The 16,154-nt window shown below is 29.7% G+C and overlaps 1 protein-coding gene and 2 pseudogenes across 1 annotated transcript; all 3 read right to left on the bottom strand.

Moving 5' to 3' along the window:
* Positions 1 to 248: 248 nt before the first annotated feature.
* Positions 249 to 2,004, bottom strand: LOC114182027 (uncharacterized; annotated as a pseudogene).
* Positions 2,005 to 5,519: 3,515 nt separating this feature from the next.
* LOC114182020 (NDR1/HIN1-like protein 10) lies at positions 5,520 to 6,377 on the bottom strand. Its single transcript, XM_028068762.2, has one exon. It carries the CDS (start codon positions 6,206 to 6,208, stop codon positions 5,585 to 5,587), a length of 624 nt encoding a protein of 207 aa, XP_027924563.2. The 5' UTR covers positions 6,209 to 6,377; the 3' UTR covers positions 5,520 to 5,584.
* A 4,512-nt stretch (positions 6,378 to 10,889) lies between these two features.
* LOC114182019 (NDR1/HIN1-like protein 10 pseudogene) lies at positions 10,890 to 11,629 on the bottom strand (annotated as a pseudogene).
* Positions 11,630 to 16,154: the final 4,525 nt, after the last annotated feature.

The raw sequence follows: 16,154 nt of genomic DNA, 5'->3' as shown, positions 1-16,154 counted from the left end.
TTAGGGGAATTTTTGGATTTTGTTTAAATCTTAACAGAGGTTTAACAGTGTCACAACGTAGGATCTATTAAAGAAATTCAGGTTAAAATATTGAAGAGACAGGATGCAGCAGCAAAGCCAGAGAGAATGACATATTATCAATAAAGTAACATAATATGACAGTACACTTCATCAATGATGCTATTGTGTGATAGAGAACCTCTAGAAGTACAATGAAAAAAGAAGCCATGAGAATTTAGACATAGCAATCAACGATTTCAACCCCTCTGATAACCATTTAAACAAATTCTACCATAAAAATCCAGTTTCAAGGAACATAAGTTAGATAGCAATCAAAATGCAGGTGAAAATTTTCTAATAATATCAACTCTTCCCGTCCGATTTGCAACAAGGAAAACATCATAGAGGCCATTGCATGAACCAATTCCTCTCTTCTAACAGATACAACAATCCAACTTGGGTATGCGAAAGAGGTGTCATATTGCATCATTTCAACAAACCTCTAGCAATCATTTCCCTGACAAATTTTTCTGCCTTATCAGTCTCATCTTTCTCAAAGAGTGCAAAAATCATTATTGTGAAAGTTACAGCATCGGGCATGCAACCATTGTCTTCCATCTTGGACCACAAGGACAATGCTTCATTAAGCAAACCCTCTTTACAAAGACCATCGATGATTTTTGCATAAAGCGTCCAATAAGGAATTGTAAGTAATTAAGTTCGGCTGTTGATTTCTATCGTGCATCTCATAAAAAAGAGTCCAAACATCAGATATTCTCCCAGATTTACCCAAACCATCAATAAGAGAATTGTAAGTTACTGTATTACAAACAGTATTCCTCTCATGCATTTCCTGAAAGAGATTCATGGCTTCATCCACATTTTCCCTCTTACATTATCCATTAATCATAATATTATAGCTGCGAACATCAGGATTTACTCCCATTTGGGTCATAGCATTGAATACATATTTTGCATTGTTCACCTCGTTAGCTAAGTAATACCCATCCATTAAAGTATCCATTAAAGCATTAAAGTATCCATTAAAGTATTAAGGGTAACAGTTGTAGGTTTCACATAAGCTCTCACCATCATAGCTAACACATTATTGGCTTGTTTTATCCTTCCTTCTTTACACAAGGCATCAAGGAGTATATTATAGGTATAAATATGTGGTATGATGTTTTTTGACATCATCTCATTTACGAAGTCAATTGCTTCTTGTAAATGACCTAGGATGCAAAATCCATGAACCAGGATATTATAGGTTGAGAGATCAGGATAAATTCTCTTGGCAACCATTTCAGAATACAATTCAAGAGCCTCATTTGCAAGTCCATATTTGAATAGATGGTGAATAATTGTGCTGTACATTACCACATTAGGTTTAGTTGATCGAGCTTCAATGATTCCGAGTAACTGGATGGCAGCTTTGGTTTCTCCAATATCGCACAACCCTCGGATCAAAGTTCCGTAACAGACTTCGTCGAACCGAAATCCTTGTGCTACCATCTTGTCGTGAAAGTTGAGTGCTTTTCTCACCTCACCATTTGTACAGAGACCTCGCATGAGTGTAGTTAAGGTTACGACATTTGGGTGATAGCCCAGTTTGAAAATTTTGCCGAATATTGAGAAAGCAAATGTCATCTGAGACAAGTGACAGAAACAATTGATGAGGATGCTGAGAGTAACATGACTATGGTGAATTCCCTTCATCTCCATTTGCTTAGAGAAGGAAATAACAGTAGGGTAGCACTTCATCTTTGTGAGGGATCCTAAAATTTTATTGGATTCATAGATGCGAGGAACAGGGTGCATATGAATCAAGCTATCCAATTGGGAGACAGCTTGATGAACATAGTGATCATCATGGGGTCTGAGAGTGAAATGAAGAAAGAGAAGAAAGGTTTGAAAGGAAAGAAGGAAACTTGGGAAGGGAAGACGAAAGACAAAACCCTAATCTTCTTCTTGACAACCACATTCTTACCTTGTGGAATGAGTACTCTGATCCGACTGATTATATATATATATATATATATATATATATATATATATATATATATATATATATATATATATGGTCCTCTAAATATCACTACATTTTTATATTTATCTGACGTTAATTTTAACATAGTTTAGTGAAAATTAATAACTAAAATTAAATTAATTTTTTTTAGAAAAATTGAAGATTAAATTGTGGCAAAAAAGATTTGAAGATGAAATTAATATTACTTAATAAATAAAAATTAATATTATTTAATAAATAAAGGGAAAAAATAATTTAATCTAAAATTAACTTATGTATACTATTTCCTGTATATTTATAAAAAAATATTATTTTTTGCAGAATGATTTTAATTTATGGTGAAACTGGAAATTTTAATAAAGAAGTTTTTTTTTTTTATGTTAATCTATTTTTTTTTTCTTTTCTTTCGTTCTCTTTTTCTTCATGAAACATTCAATTTTATAAAAATATTAATATTTTACCATTTGTAAATATTAATTATAGTTAGTAAGAGTTAGAGAATTTGAATTAATTAAACTAAAACAAATTTGTTGATCATTAGATTGTTGTAAAAAGGATTTCAATAGATAACTTTGAGTTTTAAACAAATCAATGTAATCTTATGTTTTAGTATATATACAAATATTTCACTTCAGTGAACAAACTTATGGCTTAAGCATTTAACTTGTTACTTAGACAATGATATACATTTGTGAGAGAGGAGTTGTATTTATTTTCATTCAAGTGATTTTCTCAAGTAATGTAATTCATGTTTTATAGTATCTTAATGTCACTTTTATAATTGGTTAGAAAAATGTAAACAATTATATTGGACTTGGTTAAGCATAATTAATGAGAATGATAATAAATAATTAAATAAAACAACTATTTATTGGTTGTCTAACCTTTTAATACCATCAATTGTGAAAGGCATATTTAATAGTTAAGAAATGAAGTCTCGTAGGGATCAATTTAATGGAAAAATTAATGTAAAATATTTAAAAATAATTTTGTAATTTAAATTATACTTGGGCTTTATAAAAAAAATATTTAAGACTAATTAAAGTCTTATGGTAGGATCAAAATAATTTGACATTCATCCTATCCTACTCTAAGCAAGAGTTTCAGCGAGAGCTTTTTCAGCCCACTCATTTGACGAGTTAAAAAAATAGTTAAATTAAGAAATGGGCTAGCCCATCACTATGGGTCAAATTTACCATGTTGTAGGGTATTTCTTTCTACACCACATATTTTCTTCTTGCACTCCATATATCCATGGAAATAACATAAGTATCCTCCAATAAAAAATGATTTAAAACCCTAATGTTCCCTCTTATTTTAAAGCATAAGCGCCACACCCTCCATATAGTCCATGCACCTTGAATCCCTGCAATGCCTGCACCTTTATTTTTGGATTATGAATAGGTTTCGAATTTCCAAATTCGTATACTAAACCCTAAAACTACATTACATATTATATAATCTGGTACCATTCCAAATTTAAAATCACTTTTAGAACTGCACAATTTGGTATGCTAACTAAACCACAATACGTTACCAATTTCACAATTTGTATTGCATTCAAAACCCAAGATAAATTCGCATAATAATGTATGCTTCCACTCCTAGTCTTTTGAAGTTTGGGAGTTATATATTTATGTGTGGGGGTTCACTGTATTTATGTTTTCATAAACTAACAACTCGGTGTGAGCAATTGTTTTGTATTTGGAATAAATGATGACAACATTGCAATGAATACAAATACAATATTTAAAGGTTAGTCTTTTTCCATTCTCACTTCTTTTTGTTGTTGTAACGGATATATTTTTGTATTGAGTGTGTGGATTTTCATTTGATTGAGTGAAACGATGAAGTTTGTTGAAAGTCTCACATCCATTAAAAATAAGACGAGTTTAGTATATATAAATGAGTCCAAATATTACTCTAAATATTGGTTTTGTATGATTGAATTAGACAAAATGAACTTCTTAGGTTAATTATATTGTATTCAAAAGTTGACAATGATTAAAAACAAGGCGAATTTAGAGTATATAAGTAGATGTAAATCTTATTTTACAAACTGATTTTACAAATTTAAAATATATAAGTAGATGTAAATCTTATTCTACAAACTAATTTTTCACTATTGAATTAGACAAAATAGAATTCTTAAGTTAATTGTATTGTATTTGGTAATTGTCAAGGAGGATGAAAATCTTAGATGAGGTGGATAGAAGATGATATTCACAAGCATATGTATATTATGTTTTTAATTCTTATTCTTAATTTGTTGTTTGCTTTTAAATATTTATGCAGAAAACACCGAATTGTTTTGTTTTCTGTTTAAATATTTGAAAATACAAAGCATATTAAAAATAATGTGAGAATTATGCACCTGAATAGATAAAATATACAAGTAGAAAAAAAAAAGAGCACCTCTTAGCATCTCTGAGTGTTCATATTAATTAGCATCGCCAAGAGTGTTTCAGTAAGAGTTGAAGCAAGAATAAAGTTGAGTACACTTTTTATCATACAGAATATTTTGAGATAAAGACTTAGGATTATCTTTTAAAATAATTAAGAACCAGTAGCTCCTATTATAAAATTAAATATATGAGGTGAATCGCGATTAACAAAAAAGAGAAATAATTAAATATTTAAATATAAAATTCAAATAATATCAGATGTAAAATATTATAAAATATAGTCAATTAATGAATTGATTCCAATGTGAATACATTAATTATTCCACTTTTGACATTTTAAACACAATATACAACATGTCCTTATCAAATGTTCCAACTTCCAAAACCATTAATTAATGTCGTACAGATCTTGTAATGTTAAGGAACATTTGCTTGGTCAACTTAATTCTATATAAACAGTCCCATATGAATTCTCATTAAGACAGAGAAGACAATGCTCAAGTTATATATATATATATATATATATATATATATATATATATTGGTAATTTTTATAAAAATTGTTATTATGAGAAATTTCTTTATGTTTGTTTTATTTTTATGGATACTCCTAATTTGTATTTCATCAAACACTTAACATATAATCTTTGGCAATATAATTAATTAGGATTTATTGTTTAGCTAAGAAACACCATAAATTAGGTAGGTATTCTCCACATAATTTATCTTAAGCTAACATAATTTATTCCAAATTCAAAGCAACACTGTCAAGCACAGACTTGGAAGTACGAGATGAACAGAATATTAGATAAGCAAATCAAAGTGGTACATCAAATGAAAAATTTTCTTTATAGGTAACATTTATTTACAAATCTCTGCAGATTTGGGAATATTTGTGAATGGAAAAACTGTGTACAAATTAACTGACATGTAAAACTCAGTTTTTATCAGAGGTTTATTTGAGTCCATATTTTTTTTTTTATTTTTTTTATTGTTCTCTACTAAATAATAAAAATATATATATTAAAAATATACTGGTATTTTAAATATTTTTTTAATATATTTTAAAACATTAAAATTAATGATAATTTGTGTATTATAAAAATACAGTAGAAAAACGGTAAAAAAAACAAGAATCTAAATTCGGTTTCTTCTATGCATCAGCATCACGATCAGAAAAGAAATAGGCACTGCTGCATCTGGTGACAGTAAAAGGAGGTTCTGATTTGCCATTAGAGATGAAAGGAACTTTTAAACGACGACACTGAACAATGGGTGGATTGAAACGACTACTCTTGAACCTTGCATACTTGGCTCTGATATTAAGATCAAAATCCACAGCTAAGTCCTTGTGAATCCCAGCATTTGTCTCTTCTTTATACTCACCAAGTTGTTGAGGTTTGAGCTTAAGCACACTTTGCCCTACAAACACTGCTTGAAGAAAGGTGGTGTTCTTGTGGCCTTGGTCAAAGGGTGTTAGGCTCACCCAACCAAAAGCATTATCTTTGTACCAAGCTATTGCTGTGATCTTCCTATAGTACACTACGATGTTGTTGTTGGGATTTCTCACTGTGACGTTGACCTTGAAGTTGTAATACAAGGTGTTGTTGCTTGTGATGAGGTTGAACTGTGTCAGAGAGGCACCAGTTACGTGGAACTTCACACTTGATGGAGATATGATTATCCAGAAGAGGATCAAGGAAAGTATGAAGATGAACATAAGGGTGTAAAGTGTGATGAAGATGTAGCAGAAGCTGCAGCGTTGTCTGAAACACATGATGATGATGATGATGATGATTGATTATTAGGTGTAAGTGGTTGATGAACATATATAAGCGTATTTGTAGGTGTTGTTGCCATTGATGATTTCTGCGTGTGGTTTGTTGGTTCATCTTTTTCTTGGAGATTTCCTTGCAGATACAAGTGCACAGAGAAGCATTGACTTTTGCAGCTGAATAAAGAAAAACTTTTCTTCAATTTTTTGGTTAGCAAGGTAGTCCTTATCCTACTGATTTTATTTTTATTTTTTTTATCAAACTTTGTTTCTATTTTTAAAATCTTTCTAATATATTTTTAAATTTTAAAATCACTCATCATCGATATATTGAAAGTATAGAAAAATTCAACTGAGAAACCAAATCGGTTAATAAGTACATGAGATGAAAGTACAAAATATTTTTGTGAGAAAACAAAAAGGGTTTTTTATAATTTAATAGCTCATATTATATATATATATATATATATATATATATATATATATATATATATATATATATATCATTTAGTTTTGGAAATATAAGGAATTTGGACTCTGTTGGGTTTTTTTATATTGTTTTTCTGTTATGTCTTTGAAATATATTAAATTTTTTTTTCAAAGTATTAATGTAATATATTTTAAGGTTAAATATGTTTTTGGTCCCTTAACTTTCAGTAAATTTTGGAATTAGTCCATTTCGAAATTTTGGATCAATTTAGTTCTTCATCTTTCGAAATACGTGGATTTAGTCATTTTAATCATATTTTGTTATGTTTATTTGATATTTCGTACGCATTTCAGGATTGTATTTGAGTTGTTTATATTGTTTAACACATTTTTGCTTTAATGTTAAGTCAAATATGAAACGTGCTTGAAATGTGAAATAAACTTAACCAAATTTGATTAAAAGGACTAAATCACGTATTTCAAAAGATGAATAACTAAATTGGTTCAAAGTTTTGAAATGAACTAATTTCAAAATTTATTGAAAGCTAAGGGACCAAAAACATATTTAACCCTATATTTTATTACTCAGCCGATGAAAACAACAAAAAATATAATAGAGAATCTAGACTCAAATATAAGTTGTCATTTTGTAGATCCATTTTCTACTCTGGTTTGTGATTAACAATTGGAGATTGATTTAACATTTTAGTTTTTTCTTTGCTCACAAATACTTTAGTTTGTTATTTGTGCTATTTAAGGTTAGAGTTTGTGATTATTGCTTTTTTATTACGAGCAATAGTTCCAAAGGTTCATTAGCAAAAGTTTGAGATGTATCCCAATGAGTCAATAAATATTATAGCTAGGCCTTGTAGAAATTCCTGATTTATAATAGGTTTTAAAAGGTTTAATATGAAGGTAGGGTAAGGGTATGAATAAGTGAAACCAAATATTCGTTCTAGTATAGCTTCTAAAATAAATGTATTTTAATAATAACTCAAAATAATTTAATTAATAAAACAGAAAAAATAAATTTTGAAATACAATTGAAAATATTTTTTAATAATATGTATAACAGATTATGAAATTAAAATAAATTCATTTGGAAAAACATAAAAAAAAATGTGTAAATGGGTCAATATTTTTTGCGTAGAACGCGTTTAGTAAACAAATAAAGTATTCCATCTTTGACATTTTAAGCTCCACCATGTCCACATCAAATGTTCCAACTGCGTTGAAAATCATTTATTAACATTATACAAAACTTTAGAGGAAGATAAAGATTAATTGATTGGTCATATATTTAATTTGTGCCCAAGTGAAATCTATGTCAATTTCTATGCAAATGGGTTCCGTGTGATGCATGATGCAAAAGTGCTGCATAACATGTTTATGAGGGCCCTGATTGAAAAAAAAAAATTAATAAGTTGTCCATATACTAATTAAATAAATTTAGCAATATTAGATTAGTTTGTTTATATAGTGATTAAATTAAATGAGTATAACAAAAAATATTAGACGAATAATTTCATATATTAGTTACACAAGTTAACGAATACTAATCTTACACTAATTAGATGAGTAACAATATATATATTACATAATTTTATTCATACAAAATACAAGTTTGTTAATATATTAAACGAGTTTAAACATACATTGATTAAACAACTCTGTTCATACACTAATTAAAAGAGTCAAGTAGCAAACATTAGACAAGCCTCTCTTTATGCACTATTAAGACAATTATAACAATACGCGTTAGACAAGTTTGTCCATACACATATTAGATGAGTTTATTAGTACACATTATATTTGTTCATTCACTAATTGGATGAGTCTTGCAGTATACATTACATGAGTTTGAACATACACTCCTTAGACAAGTCTAACCATATATGTTATACGAGTGTGTCTACATAATGGTTAGACCATCCAACAATACATATTAAACGAGTCTAACAATACATATTAAATGAGTTTTTTTAATGCATTAGTTAAACGAGCTAACAATACACATGAAACAAGTGTTTACATACACTAATTAGATGAGTATAGGAAAAACATTGCACGAGTCTAACAATATACATTAGAAGAGACTATCCATACACTAATTAGACAAGTAAAACAAAAAATAATTTATGAGTCATTTCATAGATTGATTAGACAAGTATAGAAAAAATAGATGAGTCTAAGAATACATTGATTAGATAAGTATATCAAAATATATTATAAGAGTTTGTCGATGCATTGATTAGACGAGTCTAACAATATATATATATATATATATATATATATATATATATATATATATATATATATATATATATATATATATATATTAGATGAGTCTAGCAATATACATTAGACAAGTCTGTCCATACACCATTTAGATGAGTGTATTAATACACATTAGACGAGTATGTTCATACATTAATTAGATGAGTATAGCGAAAAAATTAAAGAGTCTAGCAATACACATTAGACTAATTAAATCAGTATAGGAAAAATATTAGAAGTTATTTTATATATTGATTAGACAAGTCTAAGAATACATATTGGACGAGTCTATCCATACACTGATTAATGAGGTTTTGCAATACACATTAGTCAAGTTTGTCCATACAATGATTATAAGAGTCCAACAATATACATTAGTCGACTTTGTTCATACACATATTAGACAAGTTTATTAATACACACTAGATGAATTTATTCATCTTGTAATACACATTAGACGAACTTGTTCATATATTAATTAGACGAGTCTAGCAATACATATTACACGAGTGTGTCCATATACTACTTAGATGAGTCTAGCAACACATATTAGGTGATTTGATGCATTGATTAAAAGAGTCTAACAATACACATTATAGACTAATTTGTTTATATACTAATTTATATTTTTAGTAAGTATATTCTACCTATTTTTGTATAATTTATCCTTTTTATTTTTAAAAAATCTACTCTATAATTTTTTACATGTTCTATTCCTTGGAATCTTGCAAGGTGTACTCTTTACACTTTTTACAAACATATTGACTTTCTAAATCTATAAATATTTTTTATGTTGATTCTATTAAAAAACATAATTATAAAACTAGCCAGTTTAAAACACATTCACAAACAAACACCAACACACGGGTTTAAAACTAGCTAGTTTAGTATGAAAACCCTAAACGAATTAAGTATTCCATCTTTGACACTTTAAGCTAACCATGTCCACATCAAATGTTCCAACTACTTTGAAAATCATTCGTTAACATTTCTCAAAACTTCAGAGGAAGATAAAGATTAATTGATTGGTCATACATTTAGTTTATGGCCAAGTGAAATCCATGTCAAATTCTATGCAAATAGGGTGCGTGTGATGCATGATGCAAATCAAAGTGCTCCATAAAAATATGCATGTTTAGATAGCCACCATAATGGATTCTGAACTCTAAAATTACATTAAAAATATGAAAACAATTGTACCGCACCTAGGCGGACCAAAAAAACTGCACGGCCAAGCCCACCTACACACCTAACCCCACAAATGAAATTATCAAGTAAATAATCGGTCAAGCGGAAACACATAGCGGCTCAAGCCGCCTACTTCAAAAGATAAGACGTAATCTGTTGATAACACCAAATTTAGAATATTGCAAACAAAGCCCCTGGTACCAACAAACACTAACTCAACTCATATAGGACCCAAACAATGGCCCAACCCATAAAAAGGACAGACATAATTAATGACTCTATAAATACACGTGGGTCCCAAAATTAGAGGTAAGTTTTCATTAATTCCTTGATCAAAAATTTGACTTTTTGAGAGCCTTTTCGTTGACTTGGAACCCTCTCTACAAATAACCCCTCAAGGGTCCAAACCGTATACACTGGCAGATGACATACGCAAGCCAAGAAAAAGCCAACTTGAGAGATTGAGATAAGACGATATTTGTGTCCCTAACATCTCTTATTTGTTTTTTATTTATTTGTTTCCTATTTGTTTCCGCAGGAACAACAATGAAGCTAACTGTTCATTGCTTTGCCTTTTCAATCTCTGATAATCTTTACTTTGGATGTATACAACACGAGAGTTTGCTTTTATTATACAGTAAAACTGTCTGTTTCTGTGTATATATATATAGAGATAAACATGTAACACTTCTGCATAACCTGCAGATGAAAGTAATGAAAAAATTGTACAAATTAATTTACATAGGATGTTATATATATATATATATATATATATATATATATATATATATATATATATATATATATAATTTTCATGTAGCTTCAGCATCACGATCAACAAAGAAAGAACGACCAATTCTGCAGTTGCTGACACTAAAAGAAGGTAACGATTTAGCCTTTGAAATCAAAGGAACACTCAAACGCCGACACTGAACGATGGGAGGATCGAAACGACTACTCTTGAACTTTCCAAACTTGGCTCTGATTCTGAGATCAAAATCCACGGCCATGTCATTGTAAACCTCGGCACTTGTCTCTTCTTTATACTCACCAAGTTGTTGAGGTCTGAGCTTAAGCACACTTTGCCCTTCAAACAACACTTGAAGGACGGTGGTGTTCTTGTGGCCTTGGTCAAAGGGTGTTAAGTTTACCCGACCAAAATCGTTGTCTTTGTACCAAGCTATCGCTTTGATCCTCCTATAATACACTACGATGTTGTTGTTGGGGTTTCTCACTGTGACGTTGACCTTGAAGTTGTAGTACAAGGTGTTGTTGTTTGTGAAGTTGAATTGTGTGAGAGAGGCATCAGTTACATGAAACTTCACGTTTGATGGAGAGATTATTATCCAGAAGATGATTAAGGAAACTATGAACAAGAATATGAGCGTGATGATTGTGCCGCAAATGCAACTTATGCAACGGTTTCTGCAACACATGGTGTCTGATTTTCTTTGTCAGAAGGTTTCTAAGGTGATTGGTGAAATGGTTCAACAATTTTTTGATTCTGAGGGTATTTGAAGGAGTTAAACCATTGATGATTTTGGTGTGGCTTGTCACCGATTGAGGTTATTTTCCGAGAGATTTCTTATACATAATATAATGCAAATGCATAGATACAGGCATTGACTTTTGAAGGTCAAGTGAAGAACTTTTCAATGGTTTGATTCACAAGTAACAATGAAACTTAGAAGAATAAAATAGTAATTGGATGTGAAGAAAACAAGAAAACTAGGAAGCTTAAACTATTAAAGATATGGAATTAATGGAATAATGGTCATGAGATTCTAGTTATTGAATTAATTTTATTAATACTAGCAGAAACACAAGTGTTTTTTAGGTTTTAAGAAAAAAAAAAGATTGAAAACAATAATAAAAAATGCATATATATTAACGTACAAACTAAAATATGACGAAGAAAATAAAAATGAAACTTATGACGGTTTTTTTAAAAGAAATTCAATCTAACGATTACTATTAAAAAGTAAAAAAGAAAATGTCTTTATATATAGATATTGATAACAAATTTCTAAATTAATCAGTAAAATAAACAAATTTAAAAACTCAATTGAAAAAATAATTAATTTTACTAAAGAAATAGTTTCAGATCTATTGAATAATTTAATCATTTTTCTCTAGAAAAAAATGAGCATTATTTACTATGTATGCATACTTAATTTATTTTAATATTACATGATACTATATTTTTTTTTAAACCAAAAATTGAAACTTGGTTTCTAACTACCTAATTTGTTTTAAAAAATAGCCACTTTCTGGTACACTGGAAATAAACTATTGAGTTCATGGATGCCTATGCAGTTTCCAAGAAAAATAACAATTCAGAAAGTTAAAACGAAATATTTATATATTTGCACCACAACATTCGGTTCTAGCCTTCTAGAAAAAGTCGAAGAAGACAATTACGTGCCTATATTAAAGCAATTATTTATAAAAAAGGGGCAATTCAGGTTATCTTTAAAAAAAAATAATTAAAAAAATAAACACATAAAATAATATAGTAATTTAATTAGCTTCTGTGATTTAATTTTTAGCGAATATGCATGCATGCTTGTCAAGTGAATCTGACTTTATCATATAATGTCATAGTTTGATGAGAAACTAAGGGATCAACTACGGATAAAAAATTCAATATTTTTACTCGATCACTTTTATTCCGATTCGATTTATTTAAATTTGATTTTATTAAAAATTCAATTTATTTAAAATCTATTTTATTAAATCTAGATTTTAATCTGATCTATATTTTATACTTATTTTATTTTATTTTTTGAATTCAGATTTTTAAATATGAAAAATTTAAAATATTCAATTCAATTTTTTAATCTAAATTTTTAATTTGGTTGGATTAAAGGTCGAAATAGATTGTCCTAGACCAAAGGTCGAGATGGATAAGCAAGGTCAAACTAGGTCGGCCAGAGGCTAAGGTCGAGTCGAGTCGGTCTAGCTCAAGGACGAGTCGGTCTGGCTCAAGGACGAGACAGTCCTGACTGAAGGTCAATTGAAATTCGACCCCATCTGAAATACGACCTATTCAAGCCAAATAAAATTCAGTCTGTCAAAATTTGGTCGAATTTTGTTGAGTCGTCCCGACCAAAATTTGGCTGAATTTGGTCGAGTCTGCCCCGACCGAAATACAATTCCCTTCACCTGAGTCGGCCTAGGCTGAATTACGGTTGAATTCGGCTGAGTCGACCTTTGCCGAAATACGACTGAATTCAACCAAGTTGGTCCCGCTCAAAATTTGGTGGTATCGATTATGGCCGAAATTCAGCCGAATTTGACCAAGTTGGTCATGTTGAAATATGGCCGAATTTGACCGATTAGGTCTGCCGAAACTCAAGCGAATTCAACTTGGTTTTCTATGGTTGAAACTCAACTAAAACTTGGCCGAATTCGATCAAGTCGACCCCTACCGAAATTCGGTCGAGTCGACCCAATCAAATTCCTTGGGTCGGTCCTTGCCAAAATTCGGACGAGTCAATCCCGACTGAAATTTGGCCGTATTCGATAGAGTTTACCCAAACTAAAATTTGATTGAATTTGCCTAAGTCGACCTTTTCCCAAATTTGGCCAAATTCAATCAAGTCGTACTCAACCAAAATTCTGTTAGAAAAAGATTAACAATAATACTAATAATAATATAAATATGAAATAATAATAAAAATATGAAAATAATATAATAATAATAATTAGAGCAATAATAATACTGAAACATATATATAAAACAATGAATATTAATCAGAGATCAACAATAATAACAATAATAAATAAAAAATAAACAATAAAGGAGGTAAATGAGTAGAAATATCCTAGGTTGAGGCACGCATAGCGTTATCCTTAGAGAGAAAATGCCCCTACTGCACAGAGCTAAATAAATACACACTCATATGTGTTTCAAATCATATGTGTTTCTCTCCCAAGATACAACAACCCGTCAGATCAATCGAGTGCAGCGAAGGATCTCCAAACCTTATGAACACCACTGTCTTAAAGATAATATAGAGAAGAAAAGAAGAACACTTTTAAGGAAAAACTCTAGTCTTTGTTGTCTCTGTTGTTGTTGTTGTTGTCTTGTTGTCTTTCCCCATGCACCTAGGTGGTATTTATAGGTAGCAAAAGGAGACAAAGTAGTAAAGTGTAATAAGAATATAGTCGTTAGCCATAAAAACTAGTAACCCATAAATTAAAGGTCTATAAAAACTTCAGTAACAGTAAGTTTTTTATTTTAATTATTTATTTTTTAAAATTATATTAAAATATTTCTAACAATCCCCCACATGATTTAAAAAAATAAAATAAAACAAAATATATTATCTTTTAAAACAAAATATTGTAGTTCAGTGTAAGGAACCTTCCGGGTCTGACCCTTACACCTAGTGCTTATAAACTTCCACTCGAAAAAATGCAGAGACTTGATTGTCTTGAACTACATCCCCTGTGACCAGGTTTTAGTAAATACCACATACAATATCGATGTTCATTATAGGTTCTAATCAGTGGGTGCACGTTACGGCCTTGTGCATGTATCTTGTTTCATGAGTGTCACTTAGAGACTTGCCCATGTCTCACAATGGCAGCCCCACCATCACACTCACTAGGTAAACCCTCAAAGGGTGATTTGTGACACACACCCCTACAATAATTGTCATTGGGTTTATTAAGAGGTATTTTATAAAATAATGCACATACCTCAACCATTGGATTTATTAAGAGGTATTTTATAAAATAAGCATAATAATGCACATACCTCAACCTTATTATTGCCACAATTTATAGTACACCTAGCCATAAGAATGAGACATAAAATTTAATCAAATTATTTGGTGTACTTTAGTCAACAACAACTTCGTTGTTACCCATTGAACTCCATTCCATGGGATGTGGATATGGGTGTCCATTGTTGCAACTAATTTATGGGCCATAGTCTCATTCCCCTCAACGACTCAAATATTTGTTGTTGATGCATCAACCTTTTGATAAGCAGATCTGCAATATTTCTTTATGACCTGACAAATTCAAGAGAGATAATATCATGAGTAATTAAGTTTCTAATATATTTGTCTCTCATTCTCATATGTCATTTTCAATGACATTTTTACTAAAAGCTTTAAATATAACAATTTAATTGTTAGGATGCATTAGAAAAAGGAATAATTTATGCTTGCATGGTAAATCATGACAACAATTTTTTAACATATTTCCATGATAGTTCACCTCCATCCAAGGTTAAAACATAACCATAACCAATAGGTGATTTTGTGTCACCAAAATCAATATCCAATTTACATTATCCTTCAATCATCTCAAGAAATTGGACATATTGCCATAACTAGACGAAACACAAATAATATTACACTAGATGGCAAAATAGTACTGGAGGTATCACAAACAAATTTAGATAATTTATCATTTGAAGGAAACATCTCTAAATATTTATTTATATAAATACTTGAAGTTTTTTTTTATTCTCATTAAGAGGCATATTAACCTTTACAAGACACCCCCACACTTTGAAATATTTTAAATGTGGTTCTTTTTTTCTTTCACAACTTATAAAAAGTTTTATCACAATCTTTTGTGTTCAAAATATGGTAAGCAAGATATCAAATTTCACCCTATATAATTTTATAGGCAAAGACAAGCTAGAACTTAAAGCATAACATTTATTATATCAAAGCATTTTTTTTCTTTCTTTCTTTCGCGGTCCCATTATATTAACACCATACACTATATGAAGATGTTACTTAATGAATAATACCATGAGTTTCACACAAAAACTCATTTATAAAGACATGTATCATCACTTCTTTAATTAATTAATTTTGCACCTCAAAATTTTATAATTTGAATGGCCTCTAACCAAAATTTCTCAACATTTCAACAGTTGTAACAATAGCATGTCATAAATCACAACTTAACATTTTGTAATAATCAAAGAAAACTTATAAATATTTTATTACAAGATAAATGTACTTAACTCAAACAAATCATCACAAATATATCATTTACCAACCAAAACACATGTTTTGAATTAATA

Source organism: Vigna unguiculata, chromosome 4, assembly GCF_037176805.1.
Source record: "Vigna unguiculata cultivar grain cowpea cultivar isolate G323 ecotype 2 chromosome 4, ASM3717680v1, whole genome shotgun sequence".
NCBI classification, from domain to species: Eukaryota; Viridiplantae; Streptophyta; class Magnoliopsida; order Fabales; family Fabaceae; genus Vigna; species Vigna unguiculata.
This window is presented reverse-complemented; position numbering and strand designations above follow the sequence as displayed.

Bases quoted from the DNA above. Each gene is read 5' to 3' on its own strand.
- LOC114182020 (XM_028068762.2), bottom strand. From the start codon at position 6,208: ATGTGTTTCAGACAACGCTGCAGCTTCTGCTACATCTTCATCACACTT.